This window comes from Oryctolagus cuniculus, chromosome 15, assembly GCF_051225735.1.
Source record: "Oryctolagus cuniculus isolate XC-2025 breed Fujian yellow rabbit chromosome 15, ASM5122573v1, whole genome shotgun sequence".
NCBI classification, from domain to species: domain Eukaryota; kingdom Metazoa; phylum Chordata; class Mammalia; order Lagomorpha; family Leporidae; genus Oryctolagus; species Oryctolagus cuniculus.
This window is the reverse complement of record NC_142881.1, coordinates 23,180,972-23,208,968: the sequence shown is the minus strand read 5'-3', so window position 1 is coordinate 23,208,968 and position 27,997 is coordinate 23,180,972. Positions and strand designations below refer to the sequence as shown.

At 42.7% G+C, this 27,997-nt stretch overlaps 1 protein-coding gene across 7 annotated transcripts in view; it reads right to left on the bottom strand.

The window, feature by feature from the left end:
* SORCS1 (sortilin related VPS10 domain containing receptor 1) overlaps positions 1–27,997 on the bottom strand; it is a 589,194-nt gene that overhangs the window by 66,665 nt on the left and 494,532 nt on the right. For all 7 annotated transcript variants that reach the window (XM_051824151.3, XM_051824146.3, XM_051824152.3 and 4 more), the window contains 2 exons: positions 25,378–25,491; positions 8,499–8,670 (listed from right to left, as the gene is read on the bottom strand). In XM_051824151.3, coding sequence (XP_051680111.1) covers positions 8,499–8,670; positions 25,378–25,491 — 286 coding nt within the window. The remainder of the gene's footprint in view (positions 1–8,498; positions 8,671–25,377; positions 25,492–27,997) is intronic.

Here is a 27,997-nt window from a genome sequence, read left to right as displayed (position 1 = left end):
TAAATGAGATAATGCAGGTAAAGTCTTACAGATTGAAACGGGTGGCTCAATGATTGTTAGATAGCTGAATAGTTGCTATCATTGAGTAAATTTTCAATGCTCCCCAGCTTCTAAGTGACTCTACAACTATTTATTCTGCATCGTTTATCACATGCACTGCCCATGCCTATGTGTAAAATCCCAAGAGCAGCAGAGAGACTTGTTTCTGCAAGAAGTCTGAATCAGTAGCGCAGTCAAATGTGGTGTCCCCAGAGTCTCTTCATATGAGGAAGATTCTTTGATTTGGCTCTCTGCACCAGGAGACAAGGGACTCCACAGACCATATCTGACAGCTGAAGGCAGTACAGTTTATCCCTGCTGTTGTAACTTTGTCCACCCAACTGAAATGAACAGACTTATTATTTGTGTTTACCTTCTTGAGCGTAGAAGTCATGAATTTACACATCTTTGAACCAGATTCCCCAATCTGTTCCCACACTCCCTCTACCCAGTATGAGACGCCTGATAATTTATGTTACATGGAAAGCATGGCCCGTGTCCCTGGTGCTTGTCCTGCATCATCTGCGCAAAAACTGGAGCTGATGAGGAGTCAGTGTTCTAATGCCAGATCTTGCTCTGATGTGTTCTTAGAAATGAAACAATAGCCTGGTCTCTGCCTCTGTACAAACACCTGCTGCTTCAGAAGATGATAGTCAGGGAAGGACTCAGGATGACCATACAGCGAAGTCTAGGGTTTCCTGCCTCTTCCACCAAGTTGCTCCAAAGCAGCTACGTCTACAGGTCAGCCTGAGGAAGAGCATCAGAAACGGTGGGAGAGAAGTAGGAACATGGCGGGACATCTGTAACAGACATAGTCGCTTAGAGGGAGGAGAAAGGGGAATGAACTCTGACAAAGGCCCTGGGGGCAGAGGATTCCCTGTTGCCAGGGGGAGGGTGAATAGGAAAGAGCCCACCTGATAGATCTGTTGTCTTGGTGATCCTCTATCCTGGGTCAGCACCTGACTGAGCAGTGTCCCTCAAACACTCTGGGCTCCCAGACTTGAGCGGAGGAACCCACATGGTTCCCTCCTCCACTCCTCAGAGCAGGGACTGTGGTGGGCAAGGCGTCATCTTGAGAGGGCAGGCGTTCACAAGAAGCTCTTATGGATCCTCTTTAAAAGGGCCCTGCAGACGTTCCTACATGCCAGCAGGACAGAGTGAGCCCCAGGGGTTCAGCTGGGCCCAGCAGAGCAGCAGCATCCCTGGAGCCAGTCCCACACAGCACTCTGTGTTGTGGGTGAACAGTGTGGGCAAGGCGGCTGGGGCAGCCCCTAGTACTCTGGAAATATGGAGGTATGCTCTGTCAGAATGGAGAGCTAAGCTCTTTCCCATGACCTCCTCTCTCTATTGCCATTCTTTTTTGAAAGTTTCTATTTATTTAATAATTTATGAAAGATTCAGATAGAGAAAGAAGGAGAGAGAGTGGGCGAGAGCTCCCATGTGCTAGTGCACTCACTCAAATTCCTGTAATGGCTGAGACTGGGAAGGGCCAGAGATGGGAGCTGGCTCTCATAGAGGTACAGGAACCCAGTAACTTGAGCCATTGCTGCTATGCCCATGGTCTGTATTGGTAGGGAACTAGAGTAAAAGGAACCAGAGCAGGACTTTGATGTGAGGTGTGGGTGTTTTAACCACTGTCTTAGGGGCTGGTGCTGTGGCGCAGTGGGTTAAAGTCCTGGCCTGAAGCGCTGGCATCCTATATGGGCACTGCTTTTAGTCCCAGTTGCTCTTCTTCTGATCCAGCTTTCTGCTATGGCCTGGGAAAGCAGCAGAAGATGGCCCAAGTCCTTGGGCCCCTGCACCCATTCGGGAGACCCGGAAGAATCTCCTGGCTCCTGGCTTTGGATCAGCAGAGCTCCAGCCGTTACAGCCATCTGGGGAGTGAACCAGTAGATGGAAGACCTCTCTCTCTGTCTCTACCTCTCTCTGTAACTCTTTCAAATAAAAAAATAAATAAATATCTTAAAGCTTGTCTTAAAGCTACGCTAAACATCTGTCCCCATCTTGTCATTTTTAACACACAAAATGCTGGAGACTTTTATGGAGATTGCAATGAATTTAAGATCAATATGGAAAAAAACTGACATATTTTCATAATATTGAGTCTTCCAATTCATAATCACAGTATGTCCCTTTATTCATTCATTTATCTTCAAATTTCTTTTTTAATTTATCCACTTAAAAATATTGTTGTTTTTTGAAAATAAGATGATTTAACAGAAAATATTTATTGATTTTGCTGTAATTTTAAGTTATATATATGTACATGAGCATATACCTATATGTATATATGAATATATACATATATTTGATTGTCTATTTGTTTTTTAAATTTTTAAGTCCACATATCCAGATTTACTCTAATTCTAGAGCAAATAAAATGTGTTGTAAATGAATTAATACTGAAAATCATACCAAAAAATAGAATATAAAGTTTAGGAACAAATCCACACACATATGGCCAACTGATTTAGAACAAAGTTTCACAGTAATTCATTGTGAAAGAATGGTTTTTGATTATATTGGGCCAACAGGATAGGTGTATAGAAAAATATACAAACATTAGATTGTCCCTGAGAACTTTCTTCATGATGAATCACACTCATGTAAAAACTAAAGGGAAAATTTGTGGCATGACATGTTCATGATCTAGAGTTAGCGAGAGAGACAGAGAGAAAGGTCTTCCTTCCATTGGTTCACTCCCCAAATGGCCGCTACGGCTGGTGCTGTGCCGATCTGAAGCCAGGAGCCAGGTGCTTCCTCCTGGTCTCCCATGCGGGTGCAGGGGCCCAAGCACTCCAGCCATGCCCCACTGCCCTTCTGGGCCACGGCAAAGAGCTGGACTGGAAGAGGAGCAACCGGGACTAGAACCCAGTGCCCAAATGGGATGCCAGAGCCGCAGGTGGAGGATTAACCAAGTGAGCCACGGCGCCGGATCCAGACACAGACTTCTTCAGCAAAAATCATTAGTTTATGAAACGTAATTGCTGACAGTATGTGAGTTTATAGTCACCATTCTAGTATTTGTTTTCTATTTATCTAACTATACTATGTTTCTTTCTCCCTTTTTCTTGCCTTATTTTGGATGAATAAAAGACTTCTTTTATTTTTGGAAAATAAAGGTGAAGAAATTTCTTAGCTTGATGTAATCTCATTTGTCAGTTTTTGCTTTAATTGCCTGTGCTTCTGGGGTCTTTTCCAATGAAGTCTTTGCCTATTTACTTTATTCCAATTTCCCTTTCAGATGAATAATTAATTGATAATTAAGCATTCTGTTATTATTCTGCTAGTTGTTGCTCTAAATATTAAAGTACATATTACAGATATGTTGGAGTCTAATAAAATCAATACTTTTAATTCTTCACAAATATTTCATGGGACTTAAACTACCTTAACTCTCTTTAACTTCCTCCAAATACTGTGTTCTTATTCTAACATAATTTATTTTTGCATTTTAAATCCCATGGCTGATTATCATTTTTGGTCTGCAGAGTGGTCATTTACTTTAATTTGTCTACATAGATATCTTCATTCTTGCTCTTCATTCCTTCTATTACTGTGTCCCTAAGTGTGGCATATGGATGGGTGGGTGTAGTACTATGGCTATGCAAACACATTTGCACATGGTTTTGTCTGGGATCATTTTCTTTGTTATCCTTCTTAGAATTTTCTGATTGTCTTAAACAATTTGTTGATATGCTGATCATCATCAATTCTGAAAAATCCTTATCTATTATTTCTTCAAAAACAATTCTCAACTCTTCTCTCCTCCACTTTTGAGATTAAATTACATTTCTCTCCACCATTTGCCTTTTATTTTGTCTCTATTTTCTCCACTCTTCTTCTTATGCTCCAGATGGTGTATTTTGTTTTTACTGTCATTTCTTCTATTTAAATGATGGTCTTCACATGTGGATTCAATCTGCTGTAAACTCATCCACGTTTTTAACATCAGTTTTTATATCTTTATTTCTACAACTTCCATTTGATATTTATTATTAATTGTTGCTCTAGGGCTTAATTTTCCATATTGTCTCAAATCTTGAGCATATGAATTGTTAATTTTAAAGGACATTTTTAATATGTACTACATCTCAGCCAACAGTTGTATGTTTTCTGTAATTTTTTTCCTTTTTGATCTTATTCTTTGATATAGCTAGATTTTTTTTAATGCCTAACATTTTACATAAAAAAGCTATAACCCCTGGCTTATCCAATTTTCTGGGAAGAGAATTAATTTTAGTTAATAACAGACATCTCAGTGTTGGCGAAAATCACTTTAATCCATTTGAGATTGCGGGGCTTTCAGACTGGATTTTTAAAAAGATTTTATTTATTTATTTATTTATTTGAGAGGTGGAGTTAGAGAGAGAGTGAGGGAGAGACAGACAGTGAGGTCTTCGATCTGCTGGTTCATTCCCCAAATGGCTATAACAGCCAGAGCAGGGCTGATCTGAAGCCAGGAGCCAGGATTTTCCTCCAGGTCTTCCACATGGGTGCAGGGGCCCACACACTTGTGTGATCTTCTACTGCCTTCCCAAGCCATAAGCAGAGAGTTTATGGATCAGAAGAACAGCAGCTGGGTCTCGAACCAGAACCCATATGGGATGCTGGTGCTGTACAGAGAAGCTTAGCCTACTATGCCACAGCACTGGTCCCCTAGATTGGATTTTGAGGTATAGACTGCCTGGTCTAATTCTGGCTAAATCCTTATGCCTAGCATAGAGCTTCTCAGGAGTCCCAAGAAGCAAGTCTTCGATTGTTCACTGGGGTCCTGCTCCTTGAAATGCCTTGAACATTTCTATCTCCCCAAAACCTAACACCTCTGAGAACTCTGCTTAACTTCTCATTCTCTTAGTGACCGCTTCCTATTTTGCTGTATTGCTTAGATACTGCCAAATACTGCAGGGATCTTGGGCCACTTCTTCACACTTCCTCTGCTCTGTAGAATTTGACCTCAACATACTCAGGTGTGTTTCAGACTCTGAAGTCCAATTTTTATCTCCCAACCTTTCTAAGTTCACCAAAGCTCTTTAGCTAACACTTTCTAGCTATGTTCTCAAGGAGAAATACAGCATAAAATGTGAAACTTAATCCAATGACCTCCCCATCCCCCAAAAGAGAATTTTAGCTTCCCAATCATCTTAATAGTTCTTGCTTGCTCCTCTCTTCCCTTCCCTTCCCTCTCTTTCTCCTTCTCTCTCTCTCTGCACCTAGGCTTCTCCTTCCAAATATATACACTCATATTTAGTTTGCTGCAAGCTAATCTATCATAGCCTCAGGCAGAAATCCCCAAAGAATTTACTTAATGTGAAATACAAGTAACTCCAACTGGTCTAAATCGATCTGTGTCTTTCTAGCTCTAACTGAAGACTTTTTTAGAGACTTAGTACTTCAAATGTGGGTGTGGCTGCAAGGATCTCAGGAGACAGTTATGAAAGAACACTCAGTGACAGCAGTGTCTTCAAGAGGCCCTTTGGCCACAGCATCGCAGCATTGAACTCGTTTCACAGTTATTTTTCTTGTAAAAATTAAGATACTCATGATACAAATCCTAATTGCTTCATCTTCTCTCATTCAAGTCACACTCCAGAATCTGTGAATTCTCTGTTCCCCAGCCTTAATCTTATTTTTGTGTTTTTAATTATTTTCCTTAAAGCATATTGCATAACCTGTGAACTTGTTAAGAATGCATATTCTGGGGCCGGTGCCATGGCTCACTTGGCTAAACCTCTGCCTGCAGTGCTGGCATCCCATATGGACGCCCAGTTCTAGTCCCCGTTGCTCCTCTTCCAGTCCAGCTCACTGCTGCGGCCTGGGAGTGCAGTGGAGGATGGCCCAAGTGCTTGGGCCCTGCACCCGCATGGGAGACCAGGAGAAGCACCTGGTTCCTGGCTTCAGATTGGCACAGTGCCGGCCGTGGTGGCCATCTGGGGAGTGAACCAATGGAAGGAAGACCTTTCTCTCTGTCTCTCTCTTTTACTGTCTAACTCTATCATCAAATAAAAAATTAAAATAAAGAATGCATATTCTTGGGACCCACCTTTGGGGATGTGGCCAAGAAAACTTGCAATTGCAACATACTCTACAGATGACTGTGATGCATGTTAAAGACTGAGAGCTACTGGGCTATCAGGAAAGGAAACTGGAAGTCAATGTTATTTATGAATCCTTGAGTCAGTAGGAGGATACTTCAGGAACTTCTGGGAAAATGGAAATAAAAGGTAAGTTTATCATGGGCCAAAAAATTTTGAAGTCCAGGAGCGAGTGTTTGGTGCAGTGGTTAAGATGCTGCTTGGGGGCTGGCGCCGCAGCTCACTAGGCTAATCCTCCACCTGCAGCCTTGGCACGCCAGGTTCTAGTCCCACTTGGGGCGCTGAATCTGTCCCGGTTGCTCCTCTTCTAGTCCAGCTCTCTGCTGTGGCCAGGGAAGGCAGTGGAGGATGGCCCAAGTGCTTGGGCTCTACACCCACATGGGAGACCAGGAGGAGGCACCTGGCTCCTGGTTTCGGATTGGCGCAGCACCGGCCATAGCGGTCATTTGGGGGGTGAACCAATGGAAGGAAGACCTTTCTCTCTGTCTCTCTCTCTCTCTCACTGTCTAACTCTGCCTGTCTAAAAAAAAAAAAAAAAAAAAAGATATTGCTTGGGATGCCTGAAAGCCATGCTGGAGAGCCTGGGTTTAGGTCTCAGCTCTGTTTCTAACTCTGGCTTCATGCTAATGGGTATCCTGGGAAGCACCAGATGATGGCTCAAACACTTGTGTCCCTGCCACCCATATGGGAGTCCCAGATGGAGCTCTGGGTTCCTGTTTCAGTCTCACCTAGTCCATGTCTATTGCAGACATTTGGGGAATGAAGCAGTGGATAGACAATCCCTCTGTCTCTGTCTCTGACTTGCTCTCTTTTCTGTCTCTCTGCCTTTCAAATAAAATGAAAAAATAATTTTTGAAGTCCCTGCATATTAGGGATCTCAGCAAACTCATGGAAAGTGCCTATGAGGGTAAAAGCTAAGGGGAGATTTCAAACATTTAAAATCAGCTAACATGGGGAAAGTGGGACTCCTTTGTTTAACAGCTGAGATAACGTCCTGAAAGCACTTTTCCTGTGGCCTCTGTCTTCCTTGTTTACAAGATGACAAAAATGTTTACATATACCGTATACCCTATAATACACAGGATGCATTTCATCTTATTTACCATCTAAATAGTGAGAAATTACAACCATAACGTGGCAAATAATAATTGTAGCACCTCATAATTATATCCCTGAGGTGTTACAAAACATCTCAAGTGTTGAAGTGAGAAATTATATTCAGTTATGGTTACATTGGCCTTAGTGCTATACATACAGGTATGATAAACACGTGTCCTTTGGAAAACAAATGTCAAGACTTCAGGCTGAGAGGATAATAATCATTAGCATCTTTTTTTTTTTTTTTTTTTGACAGGCAGAGTGGACAGTGAGAGAGAGACAGAGAGAAAGGTCTTCGTTTTTGCCGTTGGTTCACCTTCCAATGGCCACTGCAGCCGGCACATCGCGCTGATTCGAAGGCAGGATCCAGGTGCTTCTCCTGGTCTCCCATGCGGGTGCAGGGCCCAAGCACTTGGGCCATCCTCCACTGCACTCCCTGGCCATAGCAGAGAGCTGGCCTGGAAGAGGGGCAACTGGGACAGAATCCGGCGCCCGACTGGGACTAGAACCCGGTGTGCCAGCGCCGCTAGGCAGAGGATTAGCCTAGTGAGCCGCAGCGCAGGCCATCATTAGCATCTTCTAAGGAGGGCTGAGTATGTACAGGTGTTAAATTTTTCTAGGAATACCAATAATGTCTTCTGAGAATTCATTTTCTTTTTTTTTTTACAGGCAGAGTTAGACAGTGAGAGAGAGAGAGAGACAGAGAGAAAGGTCTTCCTTCTGTTGGTTCACTCCACTAATGGCCACTACAGCCGGCGCGCACCAATCCGAAGTCAGGAGCCAGGTGCCTCCTCCTGGTCTCCCATGCAGGTGCAGGGCCCAAGGACTTGGGCCATCCTCCACTGCACTCCCGGGCCACAGCAGAGAGCTGGACTCGAAGAGGAGCAATCGGGATAGAAGCCGGCGCCCCAACCAGGACTAGAACCCAGGGTGCCGGCACTGCAGGCAGAGGATTAGCCTAGTGAGCCGTGGCACCGGCCAAGAATTCATTTTCTTAAATGTACAGTGAGGCAAACTTAAGTATAAACTGAATTCCAAGAAGAGATTATGTAGGAGTGAAGAACCTCTTGCAGTAAAACCAACGGACTGAGGAAATGTGAAATGGTAATAGCAACAACAAGCATGACACTAAAAGCAGAATAAAACAACAGCATTAAACAGCATATAACATTGGGAAAGTTGAAGTATGTAAAGCAAATTACAGTTTGCTAAGAAAAATCACTGGCTCTGGAAAGCAGGCCGGAGGGGTGACAGGAAAGACTCTACCTCTTCCAGCTGCACCATCAGAGTAACGTTGTGTCCCTGCTCAGCCGTCAGCTTTCCGTCAGCTGTGATGATCCGGAGTCCCCGAGGGGCCTTCCCAGGGCACTTCTGTGGCTTGGCAGTGTACTGTTCTCTCACCCCATCAGTGCAGTTATTGGAAACCACCTTTCTATACCTAAATGGAGAAAAGTTCAAATTATAAACCAGATCATTACAAAGCAAACCACTCCCAAGTTTTTGAACCAGACCTATTGCCCAGCCCTGGGAACCATCAACAGCCACTCAATCATTTTCCTGTTTCTATAAGGGTAAGGACTGATGCATACAGAGCACCTGGCAGACAGACAATCACAGTACTACACTGTACTATGTATCTATGATTAGCATGTTCATTCACTCCCTTTATTTATCTAATCAACACATGAATCATTTCTTCATTTTAGAGTTTCGAAAAATGTGCGAAAGTAGAAGACATGGTCCCTGCCCTCATTAAGTTGATAGTCCTGCTGAAGAGACCTACATAGATAATTCAGGAGATAATACAGAGATTAAATAATTTTTAAATGTTCATTTACATGTAATTGAAATGTGGGGCAGGGTGGGGAAAAGAGAGAGAGAGAGTGAGAGAGAAAGATGGATGAAGGTGGACGGAGGAAGGGAAACAGGAAGAAAGACTGATTGTCCATCTACTGGTTCACTCTCCAAATGCCCACAACAGGCAGAGCTGGGCCAGGCTGAAGCCAGGAGCCTGGAATTCCACCTGTGCTTCCCATGTGGGTGGCAGGGGCCCAAGCACTTAAGCCATTATCTGTTGCCTCTAAGGATGCATTAGCAGGAAGCTGTATCAGAAACAGAGTAGCCAAGATTCCAGCTGGATCTACACAACATGGGACATGGGCATGGCAAGGGGGCAGCTTAGCCACAACACCTGTTCCATGGACAATAAGGACTAGAATGCAGGGCCTGCATTGTGCCCAGCAGGTTAATCTGCTGCCTGCAATGCTGGCATTCTACACTGGAGCAACAACAGTTTGGGTTCGTGGCTTCTCCACTTCAGATCCAGCTTCCTGCTAATGGCCTGGGAAAGCAACAAAAGATGGCCCAAGTGCCAAGACCCCTGTCACCTTTGTGGGAGACCGGGATGGAGTTCCCCTCTCCTGAAAGATCTATCTCTCTCTTACTTTCTCTTTTTGTCACTTTGCCTTTCAAATAAGTAAATAAATAAATCTTAAACATTAATCCAGATGAACTTCGAGAAAATATTAAGGATTAGAATGGATAATCCAATAGTTGCCCCTTGTCCACAGAAGAAAAGTTCCAAGAATCCCTATGGATGTGTGACATGGAAGATAGCAGCAAACCTTACACATATCTTGTTTTTTTTTTTTCCTATACTTGCATATCTATCATAGTTTAATTTATAAATTAGCACAGTAAAGGAGTAACAAAGATAAAAATAAAAACATAATAACAATATACCATTATAAAAGATATGTGGATGTACTCTCTCTTAAAATATCACACTGTACTGGACTCACTCATCTTTTTTTTTAAAGATTTATTTATTTACTTGAGAGAGTTACACAGAGAGAGGAGAGGCAGAGAGAGAGAGAGAGAGGTCTTCCATCTGATGGTTCACTCTCCAAACGGCCGCAATGGCTGGAGCCAAGCCGATCTGAAGCCAGAGCCAGGAGATTCTTCCGGGTCCCCCACATGGGTGCTGGGACCCAAAGACTTGGGCCATCTTCTACTGCTTTCCCAGGCCATAGCATAGAGCTGGATCGGAAGTGGAGCAGCTGGGTCTTGAACCGGTGCCCATATGGGATGCCGGCACTTCAGGCCAGGGCGTTAACCTGCTGCGTTACAGTGCCGGCCCCTCACCCATCTTCTTGAGATGGGGTGAGATAATATAACTCTTATGTGCAAGGTATTGAGAGACAGCATTAGGCTGCTCCATAAGGGTTACTTTATTGTAGGTATAACAACACTATCATGGTTGAACTGATAATCAACACTGCCATTAAAAGACTAATAGGTGGGTAGAATATACAACATGGATACATTGAACCAAGGGATGATACACATTCTGGACAGGAGGAGTGGGACAGTGTGATGTTTCATCACGCTACACAGACTAACACACAATTTAAAACTTACAAACTGTTTGCTTCCGAAAAATTGCATTTAGTATGACTCTGATCAATTTAACTGAAATCATGTAAAGTAAAATTATTGATAAGGAGGGTCTTGCTCTATGTATTGTAAGAACAGAATATGATAGATATACAGCATTAGATCTCAGGGAAGATGCTAGAGTAATGGTATAGTACAGAAAACGTTGGCTAAATATGATGGAGTCCACTCAGTATTTTGTAAGAAGATAAACTGGTTAAACCACTGAAACCTCACATTAAGGAGGCTGCAGTTTTTGCATATTGAACAAATCATCTCTGTTCTTTTGTATATTTCTTGTTTTACCAATAATAGAAGAAAATAAATTATGCTATATATTTTCCTATAAAATTTACTATTATGATAAGTTACAATGTAAGTTAGAAGATGTCAAACCTTTAAAATTTTGAGTAACATTTTCAATGTTACTTATTTGCCAGCTTTTTTACTTGGGGTCTACAGTAATCATTTTATGCATAAAATATTTGTTCCCAAAGACATTTGCCTAAAATTCCTTGGTAGGGCTCGGACAGGAGGCAAGGAAAGACCACTTTCCACTCCTTTAGGCTGAAGATCTACAACCTTTTGATAGAAAGGGCCGGACACTCCATGTTTAGCTTTACAGGCTCTACAGTCTGTCACAACTCAGCTCCATGCTGCACCATGAAAGTACACAGAGACAATACATGAAAGAACAGAGTTAGCTCAGATTCAGCACAATTTTATTTACAAAACTGGCAGTGGACCAGATCTGGCCTGCAGACCGAATTGTGGATTCCTAATCCTCTTCTGTCTAGCCATGCCTTCTCCTCTGCTCCTCACTGTCAGGACTGAATGCCTGAGGAGGAAGTCAAAGGAGAAACTGCCTGCACTGAGCAGGCTCTGAGCACTATGGATCAGCACAAGGTCAATTACTAATATTAACTCACCTCATAGGGTAAGTGTAAGAATTAAGTAGATTAATGCACACCGAGTATACATTAAAACCACCCTAACACTTAGAAGTGCTCGTGAAATGTCACCAATTATTTTTATTTAATATGATTATTATATCTCTTCTCTGCTCACAACCTTCATGGCTTTGAAATGCCATTAGGATAAATTGGAAATCCTGCCATCCTATCCATCAACCCCTGCACAAGCAGACTTTATGGTATTCTTCTGGATTCCTCCTCTCTATCACACTGGTTCTGCTCTAGCCGAATCTGTTTTTATCCTCTGGAAAGTAATTCATTTCTTTGCTTCATTCTGCTTTTATGTTCTTCTGTATGTGCTTTCGGCTGCTTGAAACGTATCTACCCTTTAAGCTACTAGCTCACCTCCTATCTTTTCTAGGACAATTTCCCTATGACACTAAAAAAGTAAAAAAAAACAAAAACAAAAACAAAAAAATCTTCAGGAGTGATACTATGTTCTAGCCATTGTGCTAAGTTCTCTACAGAAATTATTTTCCAGGCCGGCGCCGCGGCTCACTAGGCTAATCCTCTGCCTTGCGGTGCCGGCATACCAGGTTCTAGTCCCGGTCGGGGTACCGGATTCTGTCCCGGTTGCCCCTCTTCCAGGCCAGCTCTCTGCTGTGGCCAGGGAGTGCAGTGGAGGATGGCCCAAGCACCCCATGGGAGACCAGGATGAGTGCCTGGCTCCTGCCATCGGATCAGCGCGGTGCGCCGGCCGCAGCATGCCGGCCGTGGTGGCCATTGGAGGGTGAACCAACGGCAAAGGAAGATCTTTCTCTCTGTCTCTCTCTCTCTCACTGTCCTCTCTGCCTGCCAAAAAAAAAAAAATTATTTTCCAAATAACCCTAACAAGGGAGGTACTCTTATTATTCCCAGTAAGCAGATCAAGTAGTTAAGATTCATAGATGTTAACAGCTGATCACACACAGCCAGGACCTGTGTGAATCTCTGCTTACTACAACACTGCACTGGCCCTTTAAACAGAATAAGACTGTCCCTCCTCCAAGCTCTGAAAAAATGAGCTAAGAACGCTCTGTGCCTTGTGTCATTTTCTTGTGTGCGACTGAGTGAAGTTCAACCTCCTTGAGGGTCCCCTTGAGCTCCAGACATGCAAGACTGGTAATCAGAAGGTCCACACTGGTTCAATGTTGAAATACCTGCATCACAAATGGTAGTTACCATTGTCACACTCTCTCCATGCACCTCATCCACCAAGCTAACTGTGCCGATCCCTATAGCCCTGAAGTCCTTGCTTCTGTTCAGAATTCAGCAACTAAAGAGTTAATAGTTTGCCTATCAGGGATCCTCAGAAACCCTGCTCCAGCACTAAGATCACTGCTCAGTCTGATTGGTCACTGTCAAGTCCAAGCATTTTAAAATTATCCCATCTGATATTAAAAAAAAAAAATCCTATGTGCTTGCAAGTGTGTGCTTACAAAAGGCGAGGATAAAGGCAGGTGGTAGACAGATGGAAAAACAAACCAAAGTGCAGATGCTGGAGAATGGTAGCACCCTGGTACCAGCAATGGTAGCAAGGAATGAACAGCCAGTACCACCCAGGATAATTATGGCATCTCAGCGTGTGTAACTGTGTAGCAGAAACAACCTGCAGGTTTCAAAGGTGCTATGCAAACTAAAGGCAGCCTGCGGTTTTTAATCAGTTGGCATTCAAGCACACCTGTGGTTCTGTCTTGGTGAGCAGCTCGAGAAGCCTGGGCTCACCATCACCTGGGCTGGCATCACCAGCTACAGCACATCCCGTTTGTTTGCCGCTGCTCTGACCAATCATCGCCTCAGGATTTCCTGAATTCTGCAGCAACCGGAGTTCTGTTTAAATCCAAAGCACGAATCTACCCTCCTGGGATTCTGCCACAGAGAAGACTGTTGGTAATTTTTTAAAACGCTCATTAAACACCATTCTGAAACCATTTTATTTCTTGGATGAAAATGGCATCACATTAGCCCTACCAGACCTGTCCCTGAAATGTAGAAGAAAATTGTGCAGAAATACAGAGTTCATTTACTCCAGGAAAGCACACACCTGCTTTCTGCATTACAGAACGCTTCTATTTTCATCCCAGCAGCTGTCCCTGGGTCTGAGTTACATAAATGAATAATGCATTTAATATGTTATTAAATGGGGCTGCTACCTTCGTAATAACAAGGCAACTTATGATTATGTTGGACCTGAGCTTTGAATATTACTGAGATGCATTTAGTTGGTAAAGCATTCTTCAATCTGCCAAGAAGAAAAGTGCTTTGTAATGGCAAGGGAGCCTTTGTACAATTACTAAAAAGGAAACATTCTGCAAATGTGCCTTTGATATCACCTAGGCTCATCAGGAGAGAGTGTCTTATTACTCCAACAACCTCGACCTCAGCTATGCTCTTCCTTCCTATCTTGATGTGACGCTGTCACCTTTTCCTTTTACTCACACTTTCTTTGATTTTTCTTCTGCGTTGCCTGGCACTCTTAAAAAAAGATGAAGGCTACAGTTTTCCTTTGTGATAGTGAAACTGAACAAAAGCATTGAAAGTCTTCCTGTTCAACGATTTTTCTATTTAGTGGATCTTCCCCCCTCTGTGATTGTGGTGTGATGGTGGTGGACGACAGATGTTTATGACTATTCAACGTACGCTCAGGAGGCAATAGAGACTGATTCAGTGGATCTCAATCCCCAAGTACCCTTTATTAATTTTTAAAATTCATTTTAATGAACAAAGTATGTGTACATTTATGGGTTACAATGGGATGTCATGATCTATGAATTTACTGTACAGTGATTCCATCAAACTAATTAACCTATTTATCACTTCACCAGTGTATCATTTTTTGGCAGAAAGGGGTGAAAATGTTAAAAGTATATTTGAAAGAAACAGACAATACATTTTTATTAACTGTGATCACCAAGCAGTGCATAAATCAGTAAAACACATTCCTCCAGGCTAACTGAATCTTCGAACCCTTTGATCAACATCTCCCCAGCCTCCACTTCCTTCAAGCCTCTGGTAAACACTATCTACTCTCTGTTTCTATGAGACCGTCTTGGATTCCATGCACAAGTGAAATAATACAGTATTTGTCTTTCAGTGCCCAGCTTATCCCATTTAAGGTGATGCCCTGCAGTTCTTCCATGTTGTCACAATTACAGAATAGTATAGTATTCCACCATGAAATGTCACATTTTCTTTATCCATTTTTCTGGTGATGCACACTTAGGGGTTGCCTCCAGGTCTTGGCTACTGTGGTGGACATGGAAGTGCAGACACGACCTTCATATGTGGTAAGATCTAGCAAACCTACTTGTATGCACACTTTACAATCTCTCAGAGGCACTTTTAAAACATATGGGTGCCCAGGCCCCATCCCCAGGAATTCTAACTTGAGAATTCTGGGCACCACTTGGTTTTTAAGTTCCCTGATGATTCTAGTTTACAGCTACAATTTTTTTTTTTTTTTTGGACAGGCAGAGTGGACAGTGAGAGACAGAGAGAAGAGACAGAGAGAAAGGTTCACCCTCCAATGGCCGCCGCGGCCAGCACACTGCGGCCGGCGCACTGCGCTGATCCGATGGCAGGAGCCAGGTGCTTCTCCTGGTCTCCCATGGGGTGCAGGGCCCAAGCACTTGGGCCATCCTCCACTGCACTCCCGGGCCACAGCAGAGAGCTGGCCTGGAAGAGGAGCAACCGGGACAGAATCCGGTGCCCCAACCGGGACTAGAACCCGGTGTGCAGGCGCTGCAAGGCGGAGGATTAGCCTAGTGAGCTGCAGCGCCGGCCACAGCTACAATTAATGTTAACCCTGAAGGTTAAAACCAGTGCACAAATTGACTGTTTAAATTCAAGCTCTCAGTTATTAGATGAACTTGGGGAACTCTTTTTCAACCTGTCCGTCATCTTTGGTTATGTTTCCTTTAAAAGTAGGAATAATCATTGGATCTTTCCAAAAAGTCTTAGGAAAATTAAATGAGATAATGCTATGTAAAAGGTTTACCACAATCCAACACAGTGTAAGGACTTAGTAAACTATCAAATGTTAATAAAAAGTCAGTATTTACATATTAAGCATCAAGTATTTCCTGATGGAAACTGTGTTTTATTGCTAAGATCATCTCAAGATCAAATCCAATCATGTCAATTCTTTTCTTAAAATCATTCAAGACATCCCATGGGTTTTTCAAAAGGGTAAACTTCACATTGAAAGCAAAGATCCACGGTCTGGGCTAACGGCATTCATCTTCCCAATGCCTTACATGGTTCCTGCACTCAGGCCACCCTGAAAACCACATGCTTCTGTTCATGCTACATGGGCTGTGTTTCCTCCTATCAAACCTCTACTCTTTCCTTAAAAATTGGCTTTGAGATCATGATTTTCTGCAAAGCTACCTCTTCCCTTTTTTCACAAAAGTTATCACATGTAATTGCTGATGGCAGAACTGGACGGTAACCCCAGGTAGGTATTATTGTCACTGAGCTGCGGTGTCCCTCATCTGCACTCAGATTGAGAAATGAATCATCTTGATCCTTGGCTTACACTATGTGCTTCTGCTTTCCAGGGAATACCCTGCTTTGTTACAATGGACCAAGGACTAACGAAGCATGAAATCAAAGAAGGCATGAGGCTAGAGAACAGCCTAGCTCTGGGTACAGTGAATGGACAAGACTTAAAATCTTCTTAGACTCACCACCTTAGCAATGCAGGTATGCAGCAGGGGAAATGGTGACGTGTGTATGTTCATAGATGTAAATTAGAAGAGCTCTACACCTATAGGTGTCTGACATTAGAGATACAGGGCTACAGCTGCATAGCTTACAACTGGGACAGAGACAGATTATTCCAATCCTGCACCCTGAGAAACTGCTTCCAGGAAAACAGTCGTAGCGGGGGACCAGATCTCCTGATGTCTAGTGAACAGGGATTGAACAGACTTCCAGACTGACAGACCGCACTGGTTGTTGGACATCCATAAACCATTGTGACTCTTTGCGAGTGGAAACATGTGGCCTGACGATGGCCATTTATGCTTCAAATGGGATTCCACATGACAAGTTGTCCTCAGGGATGGCAAAGTTCCCACACATCAGCAATAATTTAGCTGGTAGCCTTAACATCAGCATCCAGAAAGAATGGAATTCCATGGATGACTAGGCAGATTTACCTCATCAGTATCCTCAAGGCAACATCTCTGCCTTCAACTGAATAAGCTAACCCAAGGGTGAGGGGGGCTGGCACGAGACTGAAGACCAGGTGGAGAGAAAAAAGCTTTACCTTGAATTAAACAGAATGGGAACACAGGTAATTGGATTTAAATATTAAATTGAATGTGACTTCATTTAGATCACCAGCTTGATGAAATGGGACACATGGCCACACTTAACTAAACGACTTAACACCAAGAATCATAAATGGCTCATAGAATCTACTACCTGTGTCAAACGGCTGTATAAAGCAGTATATACATTTATACAAGCAGTTATATAAGGAAATTTCCATGCAGTCCGTGGAATCTGAATACTGAATCATTTCAGTTGAGATCATGGAAATGGCAGTGCTCAAAGGGATCTTAAAGATCATTCTTATGTGTTTTGCACATAAGGACAAAAAGACACAGTTAACAGTTGCCCAAGGTCATGCAGGGGACAATCAGAAATTCCGAGGGGCCGGTGCCATTGTGCACTAGGTTGATCCTCTGCCTGTGGTGCTAGCATCCCATATGGGCGCTGGGTTCTAGTCCCGGTTGCTCCTCTTCCAGTGCAGCTTTCTGCTGTGGCCTGGGAGGGCAGTGGAGGATGGCCGGAGTGCTTGGGCCTCTGCAGCTGCATGGGAGACCAGGAAGAAGCACCTGGCTCCTGGCTTCAGATTGGCACAGCACCGACTGTTGCGGCCATTTGGAGAGTGAACCAATGGAAGGAAGACCTTTCTCTCTGGCTCTCTCTCTCACTGTCTACAACTCTACCTGTCAAATAAATTAAAAAAAAAAAGAAAAGAAATTCTGAGCCTCTTAACTGAGTTTGATGTCCACTTACTACTATGCTTTAGCATCTGGAAGAGAATCATTAATGCCAATACTGCTGATGTGCGAAGAACCACCACATAGGAAGATAGGTATCCACACGCAGGGACAGGCAACTTTTTCATTGTACAACTCCAATTCCATTCCATGAAAACTGCAATAACCCATCTGACAAAGAGTCAAGTTCATAGCAACAAAGAGTTATTGGGTGTCTGCTTTGAGATTGCACCAAGTTTGCCTGGACACAGCTACACAGACCCCTACTTTGATAAGTCTGTAAACAAAGCAAATGTTTTCCCTTCTGTGGACTTGAAACACATGCATGAATTTTCGGGTCAATTATTGTCCTTGATGCACACTGACGAATCTCCTTGAAGGCATATCAGACTGAACTTCAAAATCCCTACAGGACCCCCTCAACAGTCACCTGGAAAGAGATTGCAGTCCTCAAAGACTCTGGGAATAGAGAATCCAGGACAATGGCAGGGTAGCCAGGGTTTTAAGTTCTCTATGGGTGATGTAAGGATGAATATATTTACAGAAAGCTTTTTAAAAATACTCTAAAGATACATTGATAGTATTGAGAGTATTAATTTTGTTAGAATTTATTTTTGGGGGGGCTGGTGTTGTGCAGCAGGTTAAGCCACCACCTGTGACATCAGCATACCATAATGGAACCAGTTCGAATCCTGGCTGTTCCACTTCTTTTTTTTTTTTCCTAAAGATTTACTTATTTATTTGAATGTCAGAGTTACACAGAGAGAAAAGGAGAGACAGAGAGAAAGAGAGGTCTTCCATCCGCTGGCTTACTTCCCAATTGGCTGCAATGGCCAGAGCTGCGGCAATCTGAAACTAAGAGCCAGGAGCTTGCTCCAGGTCTCCCATGCAGGTGCAGGGGTCCGGGGACTTGAGTCATTCTCTACTGCTTTCCCAGGCCATAGCAGAGAGCTGGATTGGAAGTGGAGCAGCCAGGACTAGAACCGGCGCCCATATGGGATGCTGACCCTGCAGGTGGCAGCTTTACTCACTACACCACAGCGCCAGCCCCAGCTGCTCCACTTCTGATCCAGTTCCCTGCTAAGGCACCTGGGAAAGAATGGAAGATGAATCATGAACTTGGGCTCCTGCCCATGTGAGAGACCCTGATGAAACTCCTGGCTCCTGGCTTTGGGTTGCGACCATTTGGGGAGTGAGTCAGCAGATGGAAATTTCTCTTCCTTTTCACTTTCTCTATGTCTCTTCCTCTCTCTCTCTCTATCTCTCTGTAGTTCTGCCTTTCAAATACATAAATAAAGCTTTTTTTAGGAAAAGAGTTTATTTTTTCCTGGACCCACCAAATATTTTATATACTAAATTTATGCTATTTTTAAAAATTTATGCTTCTTGAGTATACATCCCCATTGTATATAGGGGAAAGTAACTCTGAAGCACAGAAAAAGTTGTCTCTGAACACTCTTCCCTGAGGAAATTAACAGCTCCTGTAAAGAAATTCCACGGACAGAAATCTCTATACACACTTTTAAAAACACATCTAGAAATACTTCCAGTTTAATAGCAAGAACAAATGTGTCCCTTGAGAAGATTATCTTGGCATCTTAGAATAAACCAACGCTCACTTTATATTTACAGAGTCTTTTACATGAAACAAGTAACGTCCCAGTTAATTTAGCAACTTAAATTTGAGGCATGTTCCCTGGTTCTGAAACAGAATAAACAGGATGAACCATACATAAGCATAGCATCAGGAGCTGGTGTTTACGTACGTGCGAACTGAGATATTTATAGACACTGCTGGAGAAACAAGGAGGAATGAATTTGGAGTCTTTTCAGCAGGAACACATGAGTACTGATCTCATTGTATTTGAGCAAAAGGAACTTGTTCAGTCATCACATGAATAAGTCATCTGGCCAGAGGAGCACAGAGGGATGGCATGTGTTCTGGTGCACAATGGTTTCGTCACTTCCTAATTATGTAACTTCCTGAGCCTATGCAGGTTATTACTTTTTGTTTTACAGATGAGGGAACAGGGGTTTAGGTCAAATGCTTCCTATATCTCAGTATTTCAGTAACTAGTAAGCATCAAATTCACATCTGGACTAAAGAAATACAATGAAAGGAAATGCTTCCCCTCTTTTTTCCTTCACTCTAGAGAAGCCCTTAGGTGATAATTATTGATGATGTCATCTGCATTTTATAATGTAATGGCCATGTGGTAGGCACTATCACATATTTCATATATGGTATCATGTTTATAAACACTGAAGGAAATGAGCAAAATTGTATAGGTTAAGAAGCTAAGATTCATAAAAACATTCCATTCTATTGTTAGAATAACAGTAAATGAAGAACTTGGATTGAAAATATTTTAACTGTCTCAATCCCAAACTATTTTCTTTTTTAGCAAACTAAACATACTCAATTATATTTCACTCTTGATACGTAGCAGGTGGAGGTGCCTGCATCAGCCTCCTTGCTCTCCTTGCACACGTGAAAAGGCACATGGACGTTGTAAAGGGAAAAGGTGTAGGCGGTAGGAAGCAGACAGCAGAAACACATCAGGAGACTTGGCTCAGACTGTTCCACGCGGTGGTCACTGCATTCCCTGCCACCACTGGACTGAGGCGCAAGGGCTATTGGTCACCTGGAGGGAGATCCACTACCACTCAGCTCACATTCGGACTGCATGTCTGCACCACGTGCTATGCTGAGTAGAGGAGGCCCGTGAAGCACCCGCCAGCAACATGAACAGGGGCACCCACCTGCAGGCAATCCCTCACTTGCGGTCCTACTGCTCTTCATCCCAACCCTAAGGCTAATACAGATTTTGTAGACAGAATAAGGTGGCCACGGAACGGTTTAAACTGGCACTGGAGAGCCTTGAGGTACAGGTGGTTCCTTAATTCTAAAACATTCAAGACACGTGTCACATCTTGTCCCTGAGAAAATCACTAGTGTGGCCCTTACGACACGGTCATCTCGTATTCTTTTGCCTGAAACAATATTCCTCATTTTACTAATGTGGCAAGATCCTACTGCATTCCGCACCTCTCCCCTTATACAATCCAGGCATTTGTATTTCAAAAAGGATAGTGGTTAATGCAGGTGAATCTGTAACTTGTGGGACTCATAGTAGCCAGTGAGCAGATGTTATTGTCTTTTTTTTTTTTTAAGATTTATTTATTTGAAAGGCAGAGTTACAGAGAGGCAGATGTAGAGACAGAGAGAGAGAGGAGAGAGAGGAGAGAGAGGAGAGAGAGAGAGGAGAGAGAGGAGAGAGAGGAGAGAGAGAGAGAGAGAGAGAAAGTCTGCTGATTCACTCCCCAGGTGCTTGCAACAGAGCTGTGCCAATCCGAAGCCAGGAGCCAGGAGCTTCCTCCGGGTCTCCCATGTGGGTGCAGGGTCCTAAGGACTTGGGCCATTTTCTACTGCTTTCCCAGGCCATAGCAGAGAGCTGGATCAGAAGTGGAGCAGCCAGGTCTCGCCCATGTGGGATGCCGGCACCGCAGGCGGTGGCTTTACCCGCTACACCACAGCAGTGGCCCCAGGAAGTTACTGTCTTAATCCTTGGTGGGGAAGGATTTGCCAATGCCTGATACTCAAGTCTGAGAAGAAAACAGTTGGCTGAGTGGAACTTTCTTCATGAGCTAGCTGAAACATCTTCATTTGCTTAAAGACACTCGAATATCTTTGTGGGTTTTAAATAACAAGTATTATGGGCTAGGGAATACTCACTGCAGCATTATTTATGGTAGTAGAAAAAGACAAAAAAAGCACAAGTACCTGACAGAGGATAACTAAGTAGCCCTTTAATATTTAATACAACAGAATGAAAAGAAATAAAACAGAAGGTAGCGCTACATATTCTTTCATGTTTTTGAATGAAAAAGTAATTGGAACAATATATCTAGAAGGAAATCACATATAAAGTAACTTCCCCAAATAACTTTGTTTTCTCTCAGCATAATTGCTCTCCCGCAAATGGGAAAGAAAGTGTTTGGAAGCATGCATATCAAGTAGATCACAGTAGTACAGCAACGGGAGCCAGTACTTGGGGGATGATCTAAATTAGTATTTTCACATGAAACTTATGTATTTTTTGGAAATTAAATATTGTAAGTGAAAAGCTAAATGTCTAATAGCAGCATTGTAGTGGCTACAGCATTGTACATGGAATTTGTGCCTATGAAATGCCCAGAGTCAACATATGGCCAAATGACATCTGGTATGAGGGGGTGGAGTGACATGAAGAAGCGCAGAACATTCTCCCGCTTCTTCACTACATTTTACCTCTTGTCAACTCTTGCTTCGGTTTCAGATCCTACAGATGGGAATTCAGCAGTGTGAAGTTTTCTTTGAAGATTTCTTCAGGCTCTAGTTCCAGCTAAAGGTCTTCTTATTCCTAATGCCAAGGTGTATTTAACCACAGTGCTAATCATTGGGGTACTACTGACACCTCTTCTTTTGATGTTAACCTGCATAACCTTATTTGGGTGGTCCCTTCTCCACCTTTGAACTCCTTTTCTTGAAAGCAGGACAACCGTCATTCCTGCCGATGGCTGGTATTTGTCATGTGTACTCTTTATATAATCTTGGTCACAATGATGATGCTTTCTTGCAAAATGTTTGAACAGAATACATGAAATGAGTGAATGTGGCAACTTAATAAAAATTACTTCATGCCAGATGCTGTCAGGTATACCCATGGATAGAAACCAACCCCTGGGAAAGGCGGTCCATCTCTGGGACATGATATGATTTCTATGACTACACAACATAACTGCATTGACAAGCACTGCTATGTCTGGACACTTATTGATGAATCACGTTTTTCAATAAAATTGTAGTTTTAATCTTAAAGGACACAGATAATAAATCACCTTAAACAGAAATCATAATTTGGCTGGCGCCGCGGCTCACTTGGCTAGTCCTCTGCCTGCAGCGCTGGCACCCCGGGTTCTAGTCCTGGGTGGGGTGCCGGATTCTGTCCCGGTTGCTCCTCTTCCAGGCCAGCTCTCTGCTGTGGCCCGGGAAAGCAGTGGAGGATGGCCCAAGTGCTTGGGCCCTGAACCCACATGGAAGACCATGAGGAAGCACCTGGCTCCTAGCTTCGGATTGGCGCAGTGCGCTGGCCATAGCAGCCATTTTGGGGGTGAACCAATGGAAGGAAGACCTTTCTCTCTCTCTCTCTCTCACTGTCTAACTCTGCCTGTCAAAAAAACAAACAAACAAAAAAACCCAGAAATCATAATTTAATCATTTCTGGTGTTTTATGTTAGGATTCATAAAATCTCAATAAACTGAAAAGTAAGGGTCGACTGCCTTGTTCCTATAAATTGGGTAGCATCTAGAACAATTCTGACCCTTCTGTGCCTCAGTCTCCTCTCATTAATACTAAAAAAGGAAAAATATAACTTCCTAGACTGATGGACTTGGTAAAAAAAATGTCAATTCTTAAATTAACTTTAGGGGATTCCAAAGCTCTTTCTGATACCTGAACAGCTTAGTATATGCAAGTAACAAAATTCTGTCCCCATAAAGTTTAGCTATTTTTCACCTGTTTTTTTTTAACCTCTGACTAGATGCTTAAGATCTCAATGACCCGTTGTAAAAATGTTATGTGCATTTTTGTCATATTTTGTTATCATTCGAATGAAAGAGTATTCCTTCTTTTGGAGGCTGTAGGAATTCCCAACATCATTAACAGGAATAGTTGAAGTCTATTTCTATTGCTTCTTGGCCTTTTGGCTAAGATCAAGTGTGGAATCCATTTCCATGTCTTTTCCCTTTTTTAAAAAAAACTTAACATTTCCAAATACATAAGTATATAACTAGAAATTTCACCTACCCTGTGGATTCCCTGGGCTGCATCTGGTGTGAGCAATGAAAAGTTTGGACAAGCAAATGTAGTTTACTGTGGAAGTTTTCCTTTTCCCTCACTTCTTCCTTCTTCCCTCCCTCCTCCCCTTCCTGGCTTCCTTTTCTCTCCTCACTCACTCTCTTCTTTTCTTTCTAACTTTTCAAAATCAGAACTTTCAAAATACACACAGGGAAAATTGTGTAGCAAACCTCCATGTGCCCATGAATTTATCTCCAAAAATTATCAATACCTATTCCTTTTTAAAAAATTTTAAAACTAACTCACATATTATGTATCTCTAATGATAAGGTTTCTTACTCCTTAGCCTAACCAAAATACCTTTACCACAACTAAATATGTAACTGATGTGTCAGCTTCACTGGGTCACGGAGTGCCCAAATATTTGGTCCAATGTTATTCTGGGTGTTTCTGTGAGGACAGTTGTAGATGAGAGTAATTAGAACAGACAGACTTAGGGAAGCAGGTTGCCATCCTTAGTGTGGGTGGGCCTTTTCCAATTAGTTAAGGACTGAAAAGAACAAAGATGCTGGCAGTTTGACAGTGTCCATAGTGAGAGACAATTCCCTTTGCCTTGACAACATTCAAGCTAAGACACTGGCGCTTCCCCTGCCTCCAGACTCAAACTGAAACATCCACTCTTGGGTCTCCAACTTGCTAGTCATTGGATGGCATTATTGTTTTGGTTTCAAGGAATTCATTTCCAAAATGCACTGAATCGGGGCCAGTGCTGTGGTGTAGTGGGTAAAGTCGCTGCCTGCAGGCCCAGCATCCCATATGGGTGCAGGTTCGAGTCCCCGCTACTCCTCTTCCAATCCAGCTCTCTGCTATGGCCTGGGAAAACAGTAGAAGATGGCCCAAGTCCTTGGGCACCTGCACCCTTGTGGGAGACCCAGAAGAAGCTTCTGGCGCCTGGCTTCCCTCTCTGCCTTTCCTTTTCTCTCTGTGTAACTCTGACTTTCAAATAAATAAATAAATATTTTAAAAAAAGGAAACAAAAAAAAAACACAAAAAGACACACAAAAAAATGCACTGAATCATCAGCTCTCCTGGGCCTCTGGCTTACTAATCTGGTCTTCAGATTGTGCAGTTTCTGTCTCCAAAGTCAAGTGAGGCAACTCTTTGCAAGCCATCTTTTCATATTGAGTACACATCCTATTTGTTCTTTTCTCTGGATAACATTACTACATACATCTCCCGAATCAGTTCATATTTGGTTTTCTGCAAGGGCTCAGAAATGTCTTTTTACAGATTATTTCTTTAATCAGAAACCAAGTAAATTCCACAACTATATTTAAGTCTATAAATATCGATTACATTTGTGGTAAAGCTATGGAATGTTAACCCTTTTAGCTATTTCTTAAATAATATTTGATACACCCATGACACAGAATATCAAACACAACATTTTCAGATCTGAGTCCAGTTCCATAAAGATCACAATACATGTTTCACATGTAACACTAGTGTACTCAGTGAACTCTTTTCTGACTTCAGGTTCCATTGCTATAAGACAAAAGATGCACATGCAAAATATCTATTCAGATGTCTCACAGGGATGTAGTGTAAATAAAAGGTAACTTTACATGATTAAATAGATCAGCAATAAAGCTTCAAAAATGAAGAAATTGATGTATAATCATCATCATCTTCATCCAAGGAACTTTTCTCATTTCTTTACTTGAAAGATGAAATCTGCACTAACCAGGCAAACATGTGTCTCATTATTTAAATGAACGAAAGCAAGTACATTGTACTTTGAAGTAACAGGCCTAGTCTGCGGTCAGAAGTGACTCTGTTAGTACAACACATGCTCAGGAGCACCACAGGCTGGGCTCTTCAGGTCACTGCCTCCGAAACTCACCCAGTACTGTTGAGATAACTCTTCCCCACGCTGCAGTCCTTTGACAGAGAGGATGGGTTGAACCAAAAAGCTGGCAGGCACTGGCCATTGCTGTGCCTCTCATAGCCATAATCACTGCAGAGAAAGAGCCAAGAACAACTGTTCAGTAGGTGGCAAAATCACTCAGAACAGTTCCTTGTTAAACCACAGTCTACTTCCATTCTATTCAATTAGTCACAAAAACAAAACAAGCAGTCCCTAAGATCAATGCTTTCTCAAACTGGAACTTATTTCACATAGAATTATCTACCAATCATCCATGAAAATATTCTGTAAAATCAATAATCCTACATAACTACCATTAAGCTTAAAGAATAGATTACGTTACCATAAGAAAGATACACATTACTGATTCAGGTTAGGTCAGAGAAGACTATAGAGGGGGAAACTCTCAGTGAACATTTCACTGTAGGATTTGACACAGCACTTGTAGTACAATTCTCATTACTAGTGATGTCTTTGGTATGCTCTTCCAAGACATCTGGATGCACCAGGCAGAGATGAGCCAGGTCTCTCTGTGCACAAGCCATATGCTTCAAAGTCACAGCCAAAAAGGGAATGTCCTTCAGGGCTGTCTCTAGCATTCCTCTAAGGCAAAGTTTTGCCCTAGTTAGTTATTGCTGCCAATTGGGACTGATGCTTTAAATCTTTCTGCTTTGTAGATAGTCAGAGACTTACTTCTCTGCCTCTAATTCTTGTTTCCAGAGTGCTCACAGTGGTCTAATGCTCTTGGCTTTTGGAAGTTGAACCTGGACACAGAGAATGACAACAAGTTGCACCTCCACATGTGCAGGCAGAAACAGCAAGCAGGAGAATGAGTTGGCCCATCTATGCAGTGGAAGTGAGATGCTGGCATATGGGGGTCAGGAAAGAAAAATAGTTTCGGCACAGGGACCAGTCGCCAAGCAGCTATTACTCAATGTTCTGCATATACCAGGTGGATTTGGTGCTGGCTCAACAGGTGGGTAGGAGGATTTCCAAACAGCTACTTAGAGGATGCCTAGTGTTCACTTCAGAGAATTACTTCACAAATACCGGAGAATGAAAGTCAAGGTCACCCGGGGACTGTCCAGGGGCGAGCCAAGAGAGAATATTCAGTGACAACCACCTTTCTCTTAACTAAAGCCAGGAGAAATCAAACAAACTCCAGCTGCTGCTAGAAATGACATTACCACGAGCCTTCAAAAATGTTCTAAACTCATGCAGTTACAAAAATCCCAATTTGACCAGGAAATTTTATAATGACCCTGCTCATGTTTCATTTCCTACTTCTCAGGATGCATTTCAACTGGGGCGATGCGTAGCAGACTCCAATCACAGATGAATATAATGATTGGAACAACATTAAGTGGAGTGAGGGATGGGAGATGAGAGAACCCAAACTGCCTTCCTTAGCCAGTGTTCCCCTTACCCTGGACTAGCTCACAACTGAAAACAAAAAGCAACAACGACAATGATAACAACAAAGGACTATGCTTATTTTGGCACTCCATAGAAATGATTGCCAATGAAGCAAATGTTTCTAGAAGTAATCAGAAGATTGGACATTTCACCTCACTCTTTCACTTTGGTTTTTCTGCCACAGAATAAATCCGCTCTCTGCAAAAGAATGGCTGTTTTGAAAAGCCAAAGATAAGCCACAATGTAAAATGCTAACTTTATTTGCCAATCCTCCTTGAATAGAGTGGATGAAGGAGAATCCGCCAGGCTTCAGAAAGAAGGATGTGGATGAATGCCTCAAATCTCATGGTAGTCTTACTTGTGAATGTATTTTAGGGTAGGTAGGATAAGCATAAAATATTTTCATCACTGTAAAAAGGTAATGTTGCACTGACTACAGCACAAGCCATGGCTGACGAAGTCCCTGCAGAATTCCTTGTGAGCTGTAATGTATCTGAAGCTCTGCTGCTGTGTGATTCAGCCCAAGGATGTATAGCATTGGCCCTTGGGGTGCCTTGTTCATCAGCAAGAGGGGAACAGCCATGGGTTTTTTTGGTCTGACTATTGGCACCTAGTTTGCCAGGCTTTCCCTGTACTTTTTATGCAGAGCACATCTCCAGAGGTCTATCACGAGTGAAGGTTTACTTTTTCTGAGATGCATAAGATGAACTTATAGTCTTTCAGCCCAACCACTGACAGCTTCATGAAATGTATGTTGTGATTGTTACACAGCAGGAAGTAAGATGCTAGAGCCAGCATTGTGTCACAGCAGGTTAAGCCACCACCAGCGATGCTGGCATTCCATATTGAAGTTCCCTTTTGACTCCTGACTTCTCCCCTTTGAAGGGAGCTCCCTGCTAATGGACCAGGGAAAGCAGAAAATTGTACAAGTACTTGAGCCCCTGCCATCAAAGCTGGAGACCAGAATGGAGTTCCTGGCTCGTGACTTCACTCTGGCCCAGACCCAGTTTTTAGGGCCATTTGGGGGAGTGAACCAGTGGATAGATGACTCTCTCTCTCTCCCTCTCTTGCTCTTGCTCTCTCTCTCTCTCTCTGTGGGTGTGTGTGTCTTTCCCCTCTCTCTGTCACTATGCCTTTCAAACAAATAAACATCTAAGAAAATAAAACACTAAGGAATGAT